This window comes from Molothrus ater, chromosome 12 (assembly GCF_012460135.2).
Source record: "Molothrus ater isolate BHLD 08-10-18 breed brown headed cowbird chromosome 12, BPBGC_Mater_1.1, whole genome shotgun sequence".
NCBI classification, from domain to species: domain Eukaryota; kingdom Metazoa; phylum Chordata; class Aves; order Passeriformes; family Icteridae; genus Molothrus; species Molothrus ater.
In genome coordinates this window covers 17,332,178-17,351,774 of record NC_050489.2, presented here as the reverse complement: position 1 = coordinate 17,351,774, position 19,597 = coordinate 17,332,178, and the positions used below count along the sequence as shown (strand labels likewise).

The window sequence follows — 19,597 nt, the reverse complement described above, 5'->3', positions numbered from 1 at the left end:
CACATAGAAATATACATTTCTTGGCAGTTTACGGACAATAAAGTTCCTACTGTGTCACAGATCACAAGGTCACAACTCACATCAAAGCTGGGACTATCAAAGCCACTTCAGAGATCCAAGATGCTCTCCTGAAAAGATTTCTTACACATTTAAAGAAAAAAAAAATCCCCAAATCAGTACCCTTTAAGAAACAAATTAAGCAAAAATAAAGTTGCAAAACCCATCTTCTGGAGTTTGCAATTTAACACATGAGAACACACACAGCATATGTGATGCAGAAGAGGTCAACAGTGCTGGAAGGCAAAATTATTTCAATTCCTGCCTTATCCCTACTAAGCTTTGCCCTCGCAGCTCCGAGGCAAACTCTGAGACTGTTCCTCAATATGAGGCACGGCAGGAGCAGGGCAGGGTCAGAGAGGTGAGGAAATGCTGCTCTGGAAGGTGAGAGGCACCCCAGATTTGTTACAGCCACAGGGAAAGAAAAGATTCTGCACAGAGATCAGAGAGGAGCCACGGGACAGAGCGTGGGTGGAGCGGAACAAACACAGCCACCACCAGAGCCGCCAGCAGCCCTAAAAACACCTCAGTGTTTGCCTCTCCACACTTCTGGTGAGTGGACAACACGGTGGAGTGTTGATTTTTTTAGGTTTTTTTTTTCTTTTTATTGCCCCAGGAGAACAAAAACAACCAAAAAATCCCCCACAAAACACCAAAGAAAAAAAAAAACCAGGAAAATAACACTTTTTTCCCTGTGTTTTTTCAGTGGGGGAAAAAAAAATGCAGTTGGAATTTCTAACCAGGACTTTAATTTCTTGAAAGTATCTCCCCCTTTTCACTACAAAGCAAAGAGGAAAGGTGTTAATTCTTTAGCTACTTGATAAAAGCAAGTGCTGAATAATGGTGGGCCAAGGCTGCAGGAGATCTGTAAATACATAAATACAAATACGGATGAAACCTAAATGGATCCGCAGAGTAAATCCTGCATTTTGCAGGAAGTCATTTAGAAATAAACTTGCTGGTTCTGGTTTTCTCAGAAATTTGACCTAAATTAGAATTCTGGGAGAGTGAGGAAGCATTATTCTCAGTGGTACATCCCCAGCTGTCCTGGATCATAAGGAATGAAAGACAAAAGCTGGCAATTCATCTGCACACCTTTAAAACAAAAGTGAGGAGAAAGGAGGATTCCCAGCCCAAAAATCTTTGTGTCCCTTCTCTCCAAGCGTTGCCAGGAGTGAGGAGACAGCCTCAGCTGCACACTGACACATCCCCCTGGGAAAACTGTCAAGGAGAGCAGGATTGAGGGACATCCCATGGCAATCCCAGCCGCCACTCTGCTGCCAGGACTGTGCAGCAGCCACATCCCTCTGCCTCTTGATCTCTGAAGTCCCCTCACATCAGTCTGGGGAAAAAATGTGCTTCAGGGCAGGCTTGAGACAACAGAATAAACCCAACGAGTATCTGGGAGAAAAACTACAAAAAGTTTCACTGCAGCACAAGCCCTCAGTGCTTAGCATCAGGCCATTAAAATTCTTGGCACCAGCTCCCAGTCCTGGCTTGCCAATGGCCCACTTTTCATGCAGCCTATTTTTGTTTAGGGAAAAAACCTTCAGAACATCCTGAATATTAAACCTTTCTTCAAGCTATAATGATCAGGGAGATTAGCTCTGATCAGCAGTTTTAGGCCATATGTAAATTCAGTGTCCCTAGGCAGAGGAGCAAACCATGAAATGCCCTTTTCTCCCTTTGGCTGCCAGGAACAGATCCTCATTAGTATTGGTGCACACCACCTATTTAGCATTCAACAGGTTGTAATTCCTGGGCCTAAGAGGGACCAGCCTGCAGCTAAGGTACACCAGATTGGCAAGAGAAAATCTACAGTAACAAAGAAACCTTTGCTTCTTTTAGTTTCTCTTAATTAACACTTTTTTTAAAATGTTGTTACTCCTTTGGCTGCTGCAGCCCAGGCAAATTTAGAAGTATTTAAGCAGCATCACCACTACCCATCCTCACAGCTTATGCAAAGGCTAAAATCCATAAACTAAGGAAGATTTTTTTTTTTTTCCTCTACTCCAGCATACAGTGTTTAAACCCCTCAGGGCACACCAAAGTAATAGAAGGATGTACCAGCACTGAGTAAATATCACAACACTTTTTATGGAACAATATATTTAATATAGAGCCATGGTGGGCATGAACGAACTCCCTGCTACAGCCTGGGCGGGAGAGCCTCTCCCCCTGGATGAGGCCTGAGAAAACAATCTCTGCCTTTATCAGGAGATTTGATTTTGTTTCATTTAGGAGAGAGACATCTCCATTCAGCAGCAAAAACACTCTGAACAAAGGTTCTTTGAGAAATGCTTTCCAAATTGTGGTGCCTGGCAGGAGGTGGCACAATCAGCAGCTGGGGATGTGTCTGTGCTGGGGCTGCTCCGAGCACTGCATGGACTCCTCTGCTCACTCTGCTTTGAAGAGAATGTTAATAATGCTGTAACTGCTGCTCTAATCTATAGAGTGAGCCAGGAAAACATGCCGAATTTTGATGTCCTTCCCCTACACTTTCCAGTTGGAGCAGCTACTCATAAAGGAACTGACAGACAAAATGTAATCTGCAAAGCAGGAAGAGGGGGAAAACAGAAGGCTTGCCTGCCTGCTTGCTTCCAAAAGGATTTTTCAGCTTGAAGAAAAAAAAAAAATTAAAAAAAAAAAAAGAAAGAAAAAGGAGTTAAAACTTTATTCAATAGCAATGAAGCCTGAAGCTGATAATTTCAGCTTTCTGGGATACAGCTGTAGCAATGAGAAAATAAGAGCCCAGAGGATGGATAAACTATATTATCTTAACTAGCAAAGGCAAGCCTTCAAAAAATGAAAATTGGAAAAGAAAAGCTATACTATTAACTTCTTTTTTCCCTGGCTAAGAAAATACGATCAAGTTTTCAATTCTTTAGTTCTCTCCTGGTAAGCCTGGAGCACACACCAAGCCTGCTGCAAGTGTAACCTCCCCAAGTGAAGCTGCCAAATAAGCAAGATCAGAACAAGCCCAAGAGGCACGTCTATCTTTTGGTCTTATAATTATTTTGAGTACTGTAGGTTTTTTTCTAACAGAAGCTATGGTAGAGTTCAGCTTAAATTCAAGAAGGCAAAACTGTTTAAATTAAAAAAAAGCAAGAATTTGCAAAACAATGCTGGCCAGTGTGCCCAAACAGTAATGTCTGCAATTTCATGACCCATTACCCTGTCTGTTAGAACATGCTGATGTTTCTCCTGTGCCTCTGTTTTCCAGGGCCCTTCTCTGCCACAGCTGGGAACCCATCTCCTGTGTCAATTTTTGGCCAATCAGATCTGGGGACTGCTCATCCCATCTGCACAAAACGTTGACATAACAAGATCAGAAGTGCCCATGCTACGTTGATTGCATTTATTGCTAACTTTGCTTGCTAAACCTGCATCTGGTTTGATAACTTTGGACAACAGTGATGGTAGGTAGTGCAAAATCCATTCACTCACAGCCACACCAGAGATATTTCAGTGTTTCAGGTCCCTCCATTGACAGAATTACATTATTTTAGTGTTATTTCTTTTTGTTTTTTCCTGTTTATATGAATATTCTTTCAGTGTCTGGCCACTATTTACCAGAAATTCTCAGAGCAGTTTTAGGGTATGAGCTTTCTCTCCAACACAATTTATCTGAGTACACCTTCAGCTTGTCCATAGCTTTGCAGAATTTGTCAGACCAAAACCTCAAAGCACTTTTACTTTGCTGCTGGCACTGGAATGACTGTGTCTCAGTGGAATGCAGATCCCAGATCCCAAGCACCCAGATCCCATTTTCCTGCCTTAAGACAATGAATTTTTTCTGCCTTAAGACAATGCTTTGTGTTAGTGGAAGAACCCAAAGCAGGTTCAGCTGAAATACATCACTCATTTTACATTCATCCTGGCTTCATCCCTATAAACAGGAGGGGTGTGGATTTGTATGGGGCAGAGTTTTAAACTGAAGAAGGGCAGCTTTAGATGGGATAGTGGGAAGGGATTGTTCCCTCTGAGGGTGGGGAGGCCCTGGCACAAGTTGGAGAAGCTGTGGCTGCCCCTGGATCCCTGGAAGTGTCCAAGGCCAGGCTGGACAGGGCTTGGAGCAATCTGGGATAGTGGAAGATGACCCTGTACATGGCAGGGAATGGAATTTCACGATATTTGATTCAAAAAACTTTCCCAGAGATGGAATGGGATCAGCCCTAAGGTTCCCCAAACCATTCCATGATTCTGTGATTCCAGGGCTTGCCTCAACCCCAGCCCAACCCTGCAAAGTTTAAAATTCCTCTGACAGTGACACTTCCAAAGCCTGTGGGAGGAAGAACCTATTCTTGCATACAGGAGGAAACTCGATATTGTTTAATAGTTTGATTTGCTATTATGTGCTACTGCATAAGTTTTATTTTAATATCATGTAACTGCTGTGATTGCATTTTTATAATTGGTGCTCTGCCCCAGAGGAGAACTTTTTGAAGAGTGAAAAACGCTACCTAGGTGCTGACTCAGAGAATTTACAGAGTGCTTTGGGTAGCAGTACTTAAGCATGAAGCTTTCCAGCAAAGGTGCTGCAGGTGCTGAAGAATTCAAACTGCCAGATCAATGACGTTAATTAATGCTTCATGCAACAAAATGTAAAAGAAAATTAAGGTAGTGGATTAAATCCTGAAAGCAAATCCCATCCAGAGTCGAGCTGAGATGCTGACAACCTTCTGAAGTTTTGTATATTCTAAGAAATCCAGGCCCACATTAGGGCCACATTCTGAACCAAGGAGCTGGGGATGCAGCAGGGATGGGTTTTGCCCTCCCAAATAGGGATGGGTTGCCAATTTCATCTGCAAAGACTCAGATTTGTAGCACATGGGCTTTTAGCAACAGTGAGCCTGTATGAATTTCACTGACATTCCCACTGATTTCACAACATTCCAATCCCAGCTGACACAAGGAATTGTCATTTGAGGGAGATCTTGCACAGACGCTCTCTTTAACTTCAGTGTTTCAGATGCCTTCCAAACTTCTCAGATACACCACAGGGTTGATGGCAAGAAATGACAGATAAAAAACTTTCAAATAACACCTCTTTAAAAATTTAAAGCTCCTTTAAAGAAAGATACTGTATTTATAACTGCTAATGGTAAAAGAGAACAACTGTTCAAGAGACTCCTTTTTAATCAAACATCATGAAATTCAGATTGTAAAAACATACTGAGACTGGCAATATTTTCAAAGCCCAAAGGTTGTCACTATAGATGAGAGACTTCTGCTTAGAGCAACAAATAACACATCTTCATCTGAGAGAAGTGAAAAGGGTTTGATGAAATGAATGCACAGAGTTGGGGGAGTTTTGGTTGCTTTTTGCCTTTTTAAATTTGGTTTTGGGTGCTTTTTGCCCCCACCCAACTGGGGAAATAAATCTTTCTTACTTCTCTCTGTGAGATCAGCAAACACTGCCCTTTTAGAGCCTAAAGCAGCAAGGCCAAGAAATAGAGTTTCCATGTGTGCTTAATAAAATTACACCCTCGAGTAGACTGGAAGAAAATTCATCATATATTAATTGAGTGAGTAATCATATGGCCCTATGGACAAGACCTGCAGTGTATTGCTAATTATTTCATTAATTAAAGTAGCTTTGTCTTGAGGTGTGTCTCTCAATTTCAAAACCATGTTAAAAATAAATTTCCCAGCCAAGTTTCCTGACAATGCTTTTGATGATTAAAAGGAAATGATGTTAAAAGTAGACTGTGCTCTTTACCTTTATAATGGAAATCATATTTTGTTTTTCTCTCAGAGATTCCACAGAGGAAATGGAAGCATTTTCATCCAGCAATGTACATCTCCTTTCTTGGGGGTGTTATACGTGCTGCCATAAGGTTTGCATGGCAAATATTGCTATTTTATACAAAATCACATTTTTTATAATATTCCTGTCTCTTAAAACATTTATTAAATTCTTCTAGTACTCTTAAGATCATGTTTTACCACACTAATTTTAGAATAGAACATTCTGTATAAGCAAACTGTTAAAACACAGATTTGAAGCTGGGACAGAGCTGTCCAAGAAAACATCCACTATTGTCACCAGCATAACTCTCAGCACATAGTAATTTCCATTTTCAAACTACAAGTGGGTTTAAGTATAATAAGTAAGCATTGAGGAAAAATCAGTTAAAATTCTTTAACCAAGTTATTTTTGCCTTTTACTTTGGAATCAAAATATTTTTGCCTTCAGAACTTAGCCTTGTACAATTGAAACATGGACCTGAAGTTGTGCATTTTCCATCAAAAAAGATTCAATATATTCAATTTTCCTGCTCTGTGCTTAAATCATAGCAAGGATGAGCTATATTTGTGTCCCCAAAAATCATTGTCTTGAATATGTATCTGTTAATATTTTCTTCAAACCACATTTTAAAGACATTTCTGCTGGAGTTTCCAACATGTACCAGCAGAAGATGGATTGAAAGCAAGAGCTGTGAGATCTCACCTTCAACCTGTCTATCACATTCCCCAGGTGTGAATCGAGCTCAGCATCAGCTGACAGCACCTTTCCCCCTTTCCCTCCACAAGAAAGCCAATAATAAACGTCTCAACATTTCCAGAAAGTTCTTCAGGTACAAATGTGTCATTTTATAAAAGCTTCTCCTGCTTACTTTCAAGCATGTTAATGGTGCTCTCCAGGAGAGCTTGACATCCAAAAATAAATGTAATTTCCCACCTATTTTTGGTGAACAGCCATGGAAAAGTGCTACAGAGAAATAGTGCAACTGTGTGTGGAAATGAATAGTGGTGAGCAAAGGGGACATCTCCTGTAGTTAACAGATGTGATCTGAATGAAGAAGTCAAAGAGTGCCTTTTTCTAGAAGTTGTGCTCAGTATCTGAAAGTCAAGTGAACTATTTTGAATATTTCTATAAAAGAGCACAAACCTCTCATGCTGCAAAAATAGATTACTGTGGGGTCATTCTCACTAAGTTTTCCTTTCCTATTGCAATTGCTTTCACTCTTCCAAGGGTAGTGTGCAACTCCTTTTTAACTTCATGGGATTACAGATTGCAATTTAAACTCCCAATATTTAGTGGTGGGGAAGGAAGAAGAACTGTGAGGGGATGATATAAAGGGAGAAATGAGAAAAAAAATAAAGAAAAATGTGAACCTACAGCTAAAAAAAAAAAGAAAAGAAAAAATTATTTTAAGGCACTATCTATCAGATAATAGCTTTCAATTAAAATTGAATTAATCGGGTTAACTTGTAAGGGAATAAATAATCTGCCATTGTGCTGTGCTGAGTTTTCCACTCATATCTCCCACCACACAAGTAGGATGGATCTGTCTATTTGCAGTGCACACTGAGGCAAAGCCTGCCTGCACTGACAATTTATTGGCTTTTCTTTTTGCTTTGGCAGCGGGAGCAGTGGCCACAGCACAGCCCTGCAGTCAGAGGGGACCCTGTCCCTGTCACCACCCCGGTGACACAGCCTGGGATTTACACCCAGCTTGGTGGGAGCACAGGGTGGGTGGGATGGGGCTTCAACTGCAGCATCCCTGCCACCAGCCTCCAACCACATCATCAGTTTGTGGCACATCATTGCAGCTCCGGGGGATTTATCACCCTTTCCATGAGCTTTTAAAGGATCTGGATGAAATATGGAGGAGTGGATGCTGCCAGGCCCCTGACTCCTGCAGGGCTGCTGGCCTGCAGAGGGGATGGCATGGCAACATCCACAAAGGGTGATTTAGAAGTGTATGAGCACAAACTGAGGGTTTATACCACTAATAAAGCCTGCCCAGAGGGCTGCAGCATGCTCCCTCCCTGCAGGCTGCCACACAGCCCTGAGTTCTTTCAGAGAATGCTTTCCTGGGACTGCAGGAACTTTCAATTTATTGATTACATGGATCAGTTTAATCTCATGTGTCCAAAATGCTTGGAGCTTTAAAGCTCATCCCTGTCTCTCCTGAGAGAACAGAAGGAGATGCACAAAACAGGTGCAAAAGCCCAGGTGCAAAAGGCACTGTTAAGTAAATTAGTACATAAATTTCCTTTTGCAAACAATTACATCCCAAATTGCACAAATTCATTTGAGCCCTTGTGTTTCAGGACCCAGCAAGGACTCCAGCATTTTTTTAAAAAATTCATTTGTTCTTTGATTAAGAAACATGCTCATTTTTATTTCATGAGCCTGGGCTGTAATGCCAAAGGAGCCCAAACTCCAGCCATCACTGCTCTGTGCAGGGAGCTGGGAGCACCCCATGAATTGTCCAAGGCACAGAGACCACGAGGCTTTCACAGCCTTAGACATCAGACATTAATGCTGATCTGGCCATAAGGATGAATTTTGGTATAACTTGTGTGTAACTATGGAAAAAAAGAAGAAAGCTCATTTTAGCAGGAGGGGCAGTGAGCACACAAATCACAAAGGGAATGTTCTGTCTGGGACTGAAGAAGGTGACTCATTTCCAGTCCTCCCAAGCAGTTCAGTAACTCCACCTGTGCACCTGAGCTGGTCTGGAGCCTTCCCTGGCTTTAACCTCGTTCTGCTGGAAATCAGAACTAATTGAACCCTGGAGCCTCCTGCTCCCAGACACCCATCCCAGACCCAGGCTGAGGAAACTGCTAATTGCTACACATGAGATTATTTGCATTTCCTCCAAATGCACTGGTTTAACCACACTTGCATACCTGAGAACCTGTTAATTGCTTGCTTTAATGGGTTATTCCTTTCAATTTCCAGCAGGCAGATTACAGTGGGTGTGCAGCTTTGTCTGCCATCATGCAACAGATTATTGGTAAATGCAAATCTTTTCTTTCCATCATGCACCTACACAGTAACTAAAATATACCAGAATCCCCAATAAAAGATCAGATATTTGTGTCTATAGAAGCTCATCTCTCTGCAATATATGCACATCATACATATTTAAAAAATAGATCTATCCATACATACACACAATAACCATATTCATATACAGCTGTATTTTATTCCACACAGATCTGTGAAAAATTTCCTACTGGGATATACAAAGCAGCTGTGCATAATTAGCCTGGCTGCTGCTTGGCTTCTGCTTGGAAATTTAAATATTGACATTACAGATGTTTCTACCTAGTTCACATCCCTTACATTTACAGGCCAGATTACAAAGGGTTTTGAGGCAGCAAATGGAGTTTTGCTGAAATGCAGATGATTAATCCCAAGAAAGGAGGGCTGAAAGTTTGCCATCAGCAAGTTTTCAAGTTTGCCAAGACTGAACATTTCTGGAAGAAAAGGAACTTGGAAACTGCTCTGCTGAGTTATACCCAAAGCTGAGCATTCCATCTCCAGTAGGAAGGACTGGGGAAAAGCTGTGAAACAGGCTGGTTTAACAAATAAATATTTATTCTTTAGCTTCTTTGAGTCAGAGGCTTCCTCGTCCACAGTTTCATTCCAATTTATTATTTCATTTTCCACAAGAGCTCACAGTAGTGTTTCATAATTAAATATGTAACATTTGACACTTCAAATCTCCTCTAAATCTGAGTATTGCTGCGAGTGGCAGTGCTAGGAATCAAAAAACTTCAGGTTCAAACTTCAATTTTGAGATAGTTTTGAGGTGAATTTTCTGAGATATTTCTGTTTGCAGGTCAGATCTATAGATACTTCTAAGTTTGTACTGCAAAAACCCAACTCAATAAAATATCAACAAATAAACATTTATGGACAGCAGTGAAACTTCTGTGACAAAAAGACTCAAGTGTCACCCTAACCCTGGTGCAGGCAGAATGAGAAGACTGGAAACTCCAGATTCTACTTTTTCCTAAATAAAAAGATATTATATCCTTTACTATCCTTTTCTAATGGCTCTTTGTGACTTAAAAAAGATAATTAATCTTTCAGAAAAAAGACAGCTTGTAAAATCACCCTTGTAAAATTTCCCTCTGTGCCCTGAGATTTATAGGTCAAAAGAAAGAAGAAGACTTTGACACTTCACCCAGTTCAATACAATTTGATTAAATTTACAGCTTTGGCAACCTTCTTCTGCCACAGGCCAGCAAGGATAGCAGGGCACAAATAAAGAGAGTCTGGAAAACAGTACCAGAATATTTGAAAGGGATCAAAGCTGGCAACAGGTGTGTAAATTCAATAATGCCAAATTTATATTTGTCACTTTGCTAGGGCTTTTGTTTCCCTTTCGTGGACTCTTTTGACTCCATCTATCACATACAATCCCATTTTTATTAACCTAACAATAAGTTAATGCACAGTTTAAGTATTCAAAAAAAACCAACAAACAACCAATCAATGAACCTGGCAGGCTGTTCTAAATAAAAGGCACCATTTCAACACCAGTTTTCATTTACCTCAACCACTGCACAATTTTCCAGAGCTTCCAATGATACTCAGCCCCTTCCTCATGCTTTATCCAGCTCTACAAATTACTATTTTATGATACTGCAGAACCCTCTAGGCTATTCTTCTTAATTCCTTCTGTTTCCTCTCTAAATGTCTCCGAGTGTCCCTTTATTTCCAGCAATTATTTATAGACATCTGTCAGTCCAGGCTCCTTGGCTGGGATGCAATGGATCCAGGCTATTGTGTGCAGCACAGAAAACAAGTTACTTTCTTTAAATGCAATTCTCAAGCAATTTTGCTAAACCACTGCAGTTAAGATTTTACCCCACTGGGTTTGCAGCATATTGTAAGTCACATCATGTCAGATGTGTTTAAAATAATTTCTGTCAAGTGCCTCCAGCGAGAGAAATGAGGTGGCTGCCAAGTTCATTGAACCCTCCTCCACTTTCCAGCCTCTAAAGTGAGATATCCAAAGGTTTCTGCCCGCCTGTGGAATCCATGGCATTGGAGCCACCCTCATTAATGTGCTCAGGTGAGGCTGCTGCAAGAGACAGCTCCTCAACCCTTGAGCTGGCAGCTGGAAAAATCAGAGATCTACGGGGAATAAACTGGGTCATAACTCAGAAAACAAAAACATGAGAAATCAGCAGTGCAGCGAGCACAAAACCCATTACAGTCAGTCCAAAAATTGCCATCAGTGTCACTGAGCCAGGCTCTGCCATTATTTTCCTGGTACACATATGCTGACTACAACCTCATCCAGGAGTGGGAGCTGGTATAAATAAAAAACAACAAATCAAACTGGTTCTCCTGTCTTCAAACAGTTTCTACTGGTCTTCCAGTTCATTTATTTTTGATAAAAAGCCTCCAAGTTTGCAGTCCCTCCAGGAAAAGGCCTAATAGAAGTCTCAGCACATCTGTGGTCACTTTAAGCACACATTTGAGTGTACTTTGTTAGGATTTAACTCTGGGCTATTTTCAGAACCATAACAATTTTCCCTGAAAAGAGCTAATTTACTGTAACTAACTATATTATTAAATTTCCCTAGGAATGATATATCAAGAAATAAATCTGTAGCAATATCACCTAGCAGTCACATTTTTTTATCATTAATTATAAGGTCTGGCAAGCCCTAGCTTGAAATTCAGATGAATACTCATTGTAATGTAGTTTGTACTCTCAGTAATTATAGGCAGGTACTTGCCTCTCCAGGAGTGGGATGGCACAGAAATTGTAAGTGTCCAAATAACCAGGGGTGTTTACTGTGAGTTTAAAAATCACACACAAAAAAAAAATGTGAATGGCCTTAGTGACATAAAAAAAAATCTATTTAAACACCACCCAAACCATCCTCACTGGGACTGTGTTCAAAAGGCTCTTAAATTATTCATAGACAGATCAAATAAATACAAAAATCACACACTGTTTCCATGTTTTCTTGAGTTTTGGTGGATTTATATCTATCTCAGATAGAAGATTCTTAAAAGGGGCTTGGCACAACTTTTCACTGTAATTTCTGTGTTTATGTAATTTCTGTGTAATAGAAGTGACAATGTAGCTTTAAAGCAGAAACACTTTAAGTTAAAAAAAAGAAAGTTTAGAGTTTTAGAGTTCAAAATATAGAAAAAAAAATTAAGTAGTAACAAAGGTAAACAAGAAGTTTAAAATTCAGTACTGTAAATTTGTGTATCATAACATAATTAACTAAGAAAGCTTACACTATAACATGAGTCCATAAAATGAAATATTTAAGGATTGGATCAAAAATATAAATATCCTTATCAACAGTATTTTATTAAGCAATAAATCCTTGAAAGGTCTTATAACTAAGGGTCTTGTGACCTTCTGAACCATGCTGTGAAGATGTGAGCTGAACTCACCCTTCCTACCTATATAGAAGATAAGAAAAATAAACATCATCATCTAAAAACTCAGAGATCCCATCTCTAACTCATTCAAAATTCCTTCAAAATCCCCATTCAAAGCCTTCCTTTTGCAGCTTCAGCAATGAAATTCAGCACAATTGCAATCCAAAGGGAAGGACTCAGGAATGGCACTTGCCAACACATCAGGATTTCCCTCAAGCTGTGCATGCAACCTTTGATTTGGAACAGCTGAGGGGGGCCCTTCCAGCCCAGAATATTCTCTGATAACCTCTGTGATAAAATAGCAGAGCCTGATGAATAATTTGAAGATCTGTGCCAGAAGTTGGGAAGAACTATGGAAAAGAAGACCAGGAAGTGGTGGCTGAGTGGGTGCCATCTGCACAGAGAGCTGTGGCTGATTCCAGCCCACCCTGATCCCACAGGCTCCATTGTGCACAAAATAATTTTGCAAGCATTGGTGCTCTTGACACCAGGCAAATGAGGTTATGAAGTTTAATGTGATGAATACCCGGAGGGTAAGGGAGGGAAAGCTGAGAAAAATTATTCAAACTTTGGCCAACAGGAAAGACAATCAAAATGCTAAATGATACCTGAGTCAATACAAAGCGGCAATAGGAGAAAATGGATGAAACTATTACAGAAGAATTCACTGGAAGGTGGGCTGAGAAACATCCCTACTGAATCAGAAGTGTAAACTTCAATATAAGGAGTGGGGAAAAAAAAGGAAAACAAGGAGAGTTTATGGATAATAAAAATAGAGAATTGCCAGTTAAAAAATGTACTAGAGACCTACAAAAGAAAAGAGTGTTCCGCTGGCAGCCGTATTCTCAAACATGAAACATTTCTTGTTTGGCTGAAAAGATCATCAATATCTTCATTATATGTTTGTCACAAGTGAGGTAAATAAACATTTACCTCAAAAATTCAATCTGTTGAAGGAGCAGCTTGTAATGCATTTCATACCCACAGGTTTTTAGATATGAAGAACTCTATGTGAAAATGAAAAATTCAGCAGAAATCTTACATAATATGAGGGAAGAGTTTAACTCGGATGGTTATACCCACATTAAAACTTGGAACAGCATCTTACTCTTGTAGAATTTCCTCATCAGACAAAATCAACAGGAAACTTAATCAGAACATTTTCCTTGCTAACTTTAATTATCAATGTGTTTTTGTTTTGTTGCAATGGTTGTATCTGCATTTACAACATCTGTTTATCAGCATTGTTCAGTATTTCATTCTCCCCTACAACATTAGTCTATTCATAATGTGCTTTCCATTTATTTGTGTTATTTACCAGACTCATGCTAGATAAACAAATAAAAACAACCCTTCCAGTAACTAAACTTACAGGAAAAAAAAAGTGAAACTCCCACTCTGCACAGAAATTGCTCATGATATTTGGTTTGAACCTTAATCATATCCTAGGGGTTGTCTTCATTGATTCCAGAGATGAAGAAAAAACATGAACCAAAATCAAAGCTCCTATTTCCAACTAATTTCTGGGTATTTTCCTTTTACTTTCTTTTACTGCAGAGACTTGTTTTTCAAAAATCATTACCTGCTGTCCTTAAGTTGTGCTGCTCCTGCTTCTTTTCACAGAGGAAGAATCCAGTGAGCCACCAAATCAGTAAGAAAACTTGTACAGAGTGATAATAATGCATTTATCAACAGAGGATTTGCTCAAGCTCTGTCGTATTCACATTCTCTGAAAAATCCCTTTCCCCAGGATTCTTCTCCTGGGAAGCTGAGAAGCCTCAGAGGCAAAGAAAACAATTCTTATCTCATTTGCTTCTCCTGTGTTGTGCTCACATGTGGAATGTGTTTGGAGATTGTTTACCCACAGGTGATTGTTTCATTGGGTCCTGCTGTGAGTTGTTTTCACTCTTTGGCCAATCAGTGCCAAGTTGTGTCAGGACTCTGGAAAGAGTTTTCATTATTATCTTTTTAGCATTGTGTAAGCATCCTTTCTGTGTTTAGTACAGTATAGCATTCTTTAATATAATATAATATCAAAAAATAATGAATTAACCTTCAGAAAACATGGAGTCAGATTGATCGTTCCTGCCTGCCACAGGGATCCCTGCAAATACAATGATTTCCTGAGCTGTGGGTGCCTGGCACTCACCTGTGGCAGATCCCTCCATGACGTGCCCAACGTAGGGGCCCTCCTTGAACATGGGCCTGTTGTCGTTCTGGTCGATGACCAAGACGTCCAAGCGCACCGGCCCGTCCAAGGTCTTCCCGTTCATATCCACCACCTCCACCTCCAGCTGCGGGAGCAGAAAAAGGAATCAAGTCGTGAGTTCACTGTCACAGTGAGAAGAGGTGAGAAAAAAAGGGTTCTGATGAGCGTTGGTGTGGCCAGACCCTGCCAAAGACGCCACTTGCAGCCCAGTCTTCTGGACCAGGCTCAGAGCAGATTTCTCCTCGAAGCAAAAGAAGGGACAGGTGTACATTCAAACTGAGATACCCCCTGGCAGCTGGAAGATGCCATATTGCCCAAAGAATTAAAAGCTTTAAAAAACCCCAAAGCTTTCAAAAACCCCAAAAAACAAGACCCCTTGCAAATTTGATCCTACGCGTGTGAAGATTTGGTTAGAATTTGTTTCTTTGCTTTTATCAAGCACACCTCCAGTGGACAGATATAGAAATATCATGGTAGAATTGACATTAATGCTCACCCAAAAGCCTTTTTAAAAACAAACAGAAAACAAAACCATGAAAAACAAACAAACAAAAAGCAGGAATGCTGTAGCATTTAGGCATTTTTCAATGGTGATGGCATGAAGAGGCTGTTAGGCCATTTTCAGATTTCTCTGGGTCTTCTAATGAGGCGTGGAAGAATGAAAGAACATCTTCAGTCTCAATCAAGTGGGTGTATTCACAAGCTGAAAATTTGTTTGGACTTTCTTTACTTTCAAAAACTGGACAGCAAGATCCCATTGTACATCAACCCCCCAAACCACACGCAGTGCGAGGCCCCAATGAGTCACCAGGGCAAACCGTGCCAAAACTTCTTAAACTACTGAGAAATCAATTTAGATTGCAACTGTGTGCTATACCTGCAGTTCTCTCCCCTCAAAGAAATCAATAAAATACAGCAATAAACATGTCTGAGACACCACTATCATTCTCACCTGCCCTCCCCATCCCCTGACTCTAATGGAGTTAAGCCAGCCAGAAAATGAACCTGAGCTCAGATGTTAATATCACTCTCTCCCAGTCTTTCCCTGGGAAAACGGAGCCAGCAGAGGCTGGAAGTCTCTGAGCATTTTGTTTATACTGTTAATTTATTCTTCATTGCCCTGTCTTATACCTGTAAGTTATTTATAACTTAGTGATAAATCCTGCTGGGAAAGAAATAGGTCAGAATCCTAATTCCTTATTAAAATGGATGGCTTATTATCACCTTTCTCTGTTTTCTGTTATCCTTATAAATACCTTCCACTTTTTAAATTCAATGTGTTGGGTGTGAGTAGGAGTATTTGTTCTGGGTGAGACACCTACTCACAGGCACTGTTTGTAAATAGTGTCACAGTCCATTTTAACATCTACTCACTGCTAAGCCTCACTTGTCTGGGAATTGTTCTTGCAAACCTTTCCCAAGCCTTATTTTTTTATTATATGGATTAACATCCTAAAGGCAGACAAATATTCTGGTTGGAATGATTCCAGTAGCTTTGGCACAGCTGAAGATTTCTGGGAGAACCTCCCCTTCAGCTTTTGGGTTTGTTCAGCTCTGAGCTCCAAAGCCATTCAGGAATCTTTGCCATAGGATGTGATGGGACGGGGAAAGGAAAAGTGGTTCCATTCCTGAACTACGTTAAAGTCAGATACAGTTTTAGCTAAAGCTGGAAACTACTGAAAAAAATGAATCATAAAATAATTCAGCTTGGAAAGGACCTTTAAAGTTCATCAATTTCCAGCCCCTGCCATGGGCAGGGAAACCTTTCACTGGAGCAGGTTGCTCCAAGTCCCATCCAACCTGGCCTGGAAGGTTTTCCAGGGATGGAACATTCACCTCATCTCTAACAAACCATGTCAGTATTTTACCACCCTTATTTTAATTTCCTCTCTTTACATCTAGTTCAAATCTCTTTTTGTTCAAAACCATTTCTCTTTGTCCTATCAAACAAGCCCTGCTAAATGTTTATCCCCAGCCTTCCTGTAATTCCCTGAAAGGGGCTCTAAGGTCTTCCTGGGGCCTTTTCTTTTCTTTACATGCAAACCACAAAGGATAATCAATGCTTTAGGTGAAATTTTACACCTCACAGCACAAAACTCCGTGATCAGATTTGGGGCTGAGCACCCCAACTCTCTGAGCTTGTCCTTACAGAAATGTCCCAGCCATCTGCTCATTTTTGAGGCCTCCTCTGGACCCACATATCCACATCATCCCTGTGCTGAAGACTCCAGAGCTGGACACTTTATCACAGTAAAACTGACTCATCAAAACCATGTTAATTGCTTTGGGAAGTGAAAGAATAGCAAAATTTCCCTGTGAAATTCCAGGAAATTAATTTTCAAATTCAAGATAATTTGCTCCTAATCTATCTCTCAGTATCAAGTCACTGTGCTGTTCATTGGAAAGAACAAAGACTTTGCTAAATTTAAAAAACTGCTTCAGCTGCTTTATCAGAATTGTAAGTTATTTAAAACAAAGGCTGATCTAATGCCAGTTTTGGGGTTTTTTCCTCAGACTTGCACAGATTAAGGAAAAGAATAGGAGATTCTTATTAATGACTGAAATAGATTTACTTTATCTTTGCCAAGTCCACTGCATCTGAGAGCAACTGTCCAAAAAATTTGGCATGACAGGTCTGTAGGAACAGTTACATGATATCTTCTTCATTTTATTAAGATTGTTGAGGACTTTATTTTATTAATCTTTGTACAATAATTTTCAAGCCTGTCCTAAGTTAACTCACCAGCTCCTTTTAAACCCATTTTACAATGTTTTCAAAATAAAAACCTGTAGCACTGAAGTTATGGCCATCATTCTTTATATGATCAGTTTGTGAAAGAAGCTGTCTGATATTTTATCTAGCTTCCCCATGACAAAAACTAACAAAAACACCCAAAATTTAAACAAAACCAAACAATCCATAAAATCTGCTCACAAAATAACAGCAGAAGTGTATTGTTATTTCCAAAAACCCAACACATGCAAATGAGAAAGCATTCAAGTAAAAGACAATATTGGCACTTTGAACAGGCTGTAAATAAAACCAGGTGGGAAATGAGATTGTCCCAACTAACAGAACTGTGAGATTTCAGCCTTTCTATGCAGAAGGCAAGAAAGCCTCTCTGGTTTTAATGCAAAGCTTGACGGATGTAGGAAAAATACTGAATTAATTCTTTTGATAACAAGAAATTATAATGGCACATTTAGAAAGGGTTTAAGTTCCTACCTGGCTATAACAATGCAGCTCCAAGGACATGTGCTAAGCATGAAGACAGATTTGAACAAATTGAAAAAAACCCAACCTGCAGAGTTCTGCTGCTGTTTATTTTGTGAAAAACTGATGCTTTCCCACTTAAAATCATGGAATTATGTTCATGGGGGTGGAAACTAGATGGTCCTTTCCAACCCAAACCATGGCTCGATGATGATGATGATGATGAAGTCATGCTCATCATAATCTAACCTGTGATTTCCAGCAGCTCTTGAGACTAAATCCCAGTTTCATTTTTGACACAAGTGTACGTGCAAACCACAAAGGATAATCAAGGCTTTAGGAGAAACTTTACACCTCACAGCACAAAACTCCATGATCAGATGCAAAGCAGACTTTGGCTGGTGCCCCAACATGGCTCAGAAACACTGATCATTTGACCACTGAGCCAATTAGGGACAGCAATGGAACAGGGAAAAGCCTAAACCCCCAAACTGCAGGCAGGATAAAATATATTCTTATCTGGCAAACTCCTACTGAATCCTCTCCCTTCTGGAAATGGATTATTTCTAGGCTTCCCATGCAATTTCCCTCAGCATATGCAAAGCAAGGATCTTTCATCACCCCAAATATAATGATCTCATCAGAAGTTAAGCTTATTCAAAGTTGCTCATTTTAAGCTTTCTGCTTTATTTTAAACAGTCTTGAATCCTTTCTACTCTGCAGTCAGCAATAACATTTACATGAAAAGATAACCAGTCTCGTTCTTACCATTACTTCAAGTAATTTCAAAGGTTTCTCTTCACAGAAGGGTTGTTTTCATTCATTTATTGCTTTTGGTGAAATGATTCTGGAGAGCCACCTTCCTTCTCTGCATATAAATGTCTATTTTCACTTTGCAGCCAGCCAGCCAATGGCTCACATAAAATTATATCATAAATTTGGAGATTTCCATAAGTAAATCTGGAAAATCTTTTAGTGCTTAATTATCTTCAAAGCCTTAGACAGGTTATTTAGTCATTACCTGCCATCTAATTGTAATTTCCAATTTGTTGCCCACAGGAATGTTTCTCGTGGAAGTTTTCCATTTGTTTCCACAGATGGTTTTTCTACTTGTTCCTCACCCCAGCTTCACAGGAGCACTGCACCACCCAAATACTGCAACACCACCACCTGCCCCACCTCAGTGATTCTGATCACTGCTGATTTATTTATTGATCACATTAATTATTGACAATACTTGTTAGGTTTATTTATCATCAGTTTTTAAGCGTAGATTGACAGTAAGGACTTATGCATCTTTCATTCAGGCAATCTCCTGGTAAGAAAAGAAAATTTGGCCACCTCTAGGTCATAAAATGTAGTAAAAAAGTTCTCTTTATAGTGCAAGATTGTAGTAAAAATTTTATGCAATTACCTAACAAACACAACTCAGAGAAGACAATCATTTAGACAAAGAGAAACTAATTACAAGTAAATTTTCCTGATTTAAGAGTGTGAATAAAACATGAGCTGATAGTTATATTGCTCCATAAGAGATGGAGGGAGAGGATGCCAAACAAAAATAAACAGTTTTTCAGGGTTAAACAGAATTCTATCGACCACCACAGCAGAACTGTACAGATGATGGCAAAACCCAGCACCATCCATTACCTGCAATTAGAGAATTTCACCTAGCCAAAGTGGAAAGGGATTAATTAGCCATGGAAGTACTGCAGGAATATCTTCCACAGGCTTTATTGCTACTGCATCCATCTCAAAAATTAATTATTACACGGTTCCTATTTTCTGAGCACAACTATCTCTTAACTGTGTGCATTAATTAAACACAAATTTTTAAAAGCCCAAGACTTCTATCTTTCCAAAGTGACAAAGAGTGAATTCTTCAGCAAGAGTCACTTCATCTTTGATCACTTCAGAGGCAAAGGTTTGTAGATGCATTAATAGAAATTTTAAG

General features: G+C 39.8%; 1 protein-coding gene across 2 annotated transcripts in view; it reads right to left on the bottom strand.

Moving 5' to 3' along the window:
• CDH13 (cadherin 13) overlaps positions 1–19,597 on the bottom strand; it is a 449,240-nt gene that overhangs the window by 177,316 nt on the left and 252,327 nt on the right. For both annotated transcript variants that reach the window (XM_036390362.2, XM_036390361.1), the window contains exon 6: positions 14,370–14,514. In XM_036390362.2, coding sequence (XP_036246255.1) covers positions 14,370–14,514 — 145 coding nt within the window. The remainder of the gene's footprint in view (positions 1–14,369; positions 14,515–19,597) is intronic.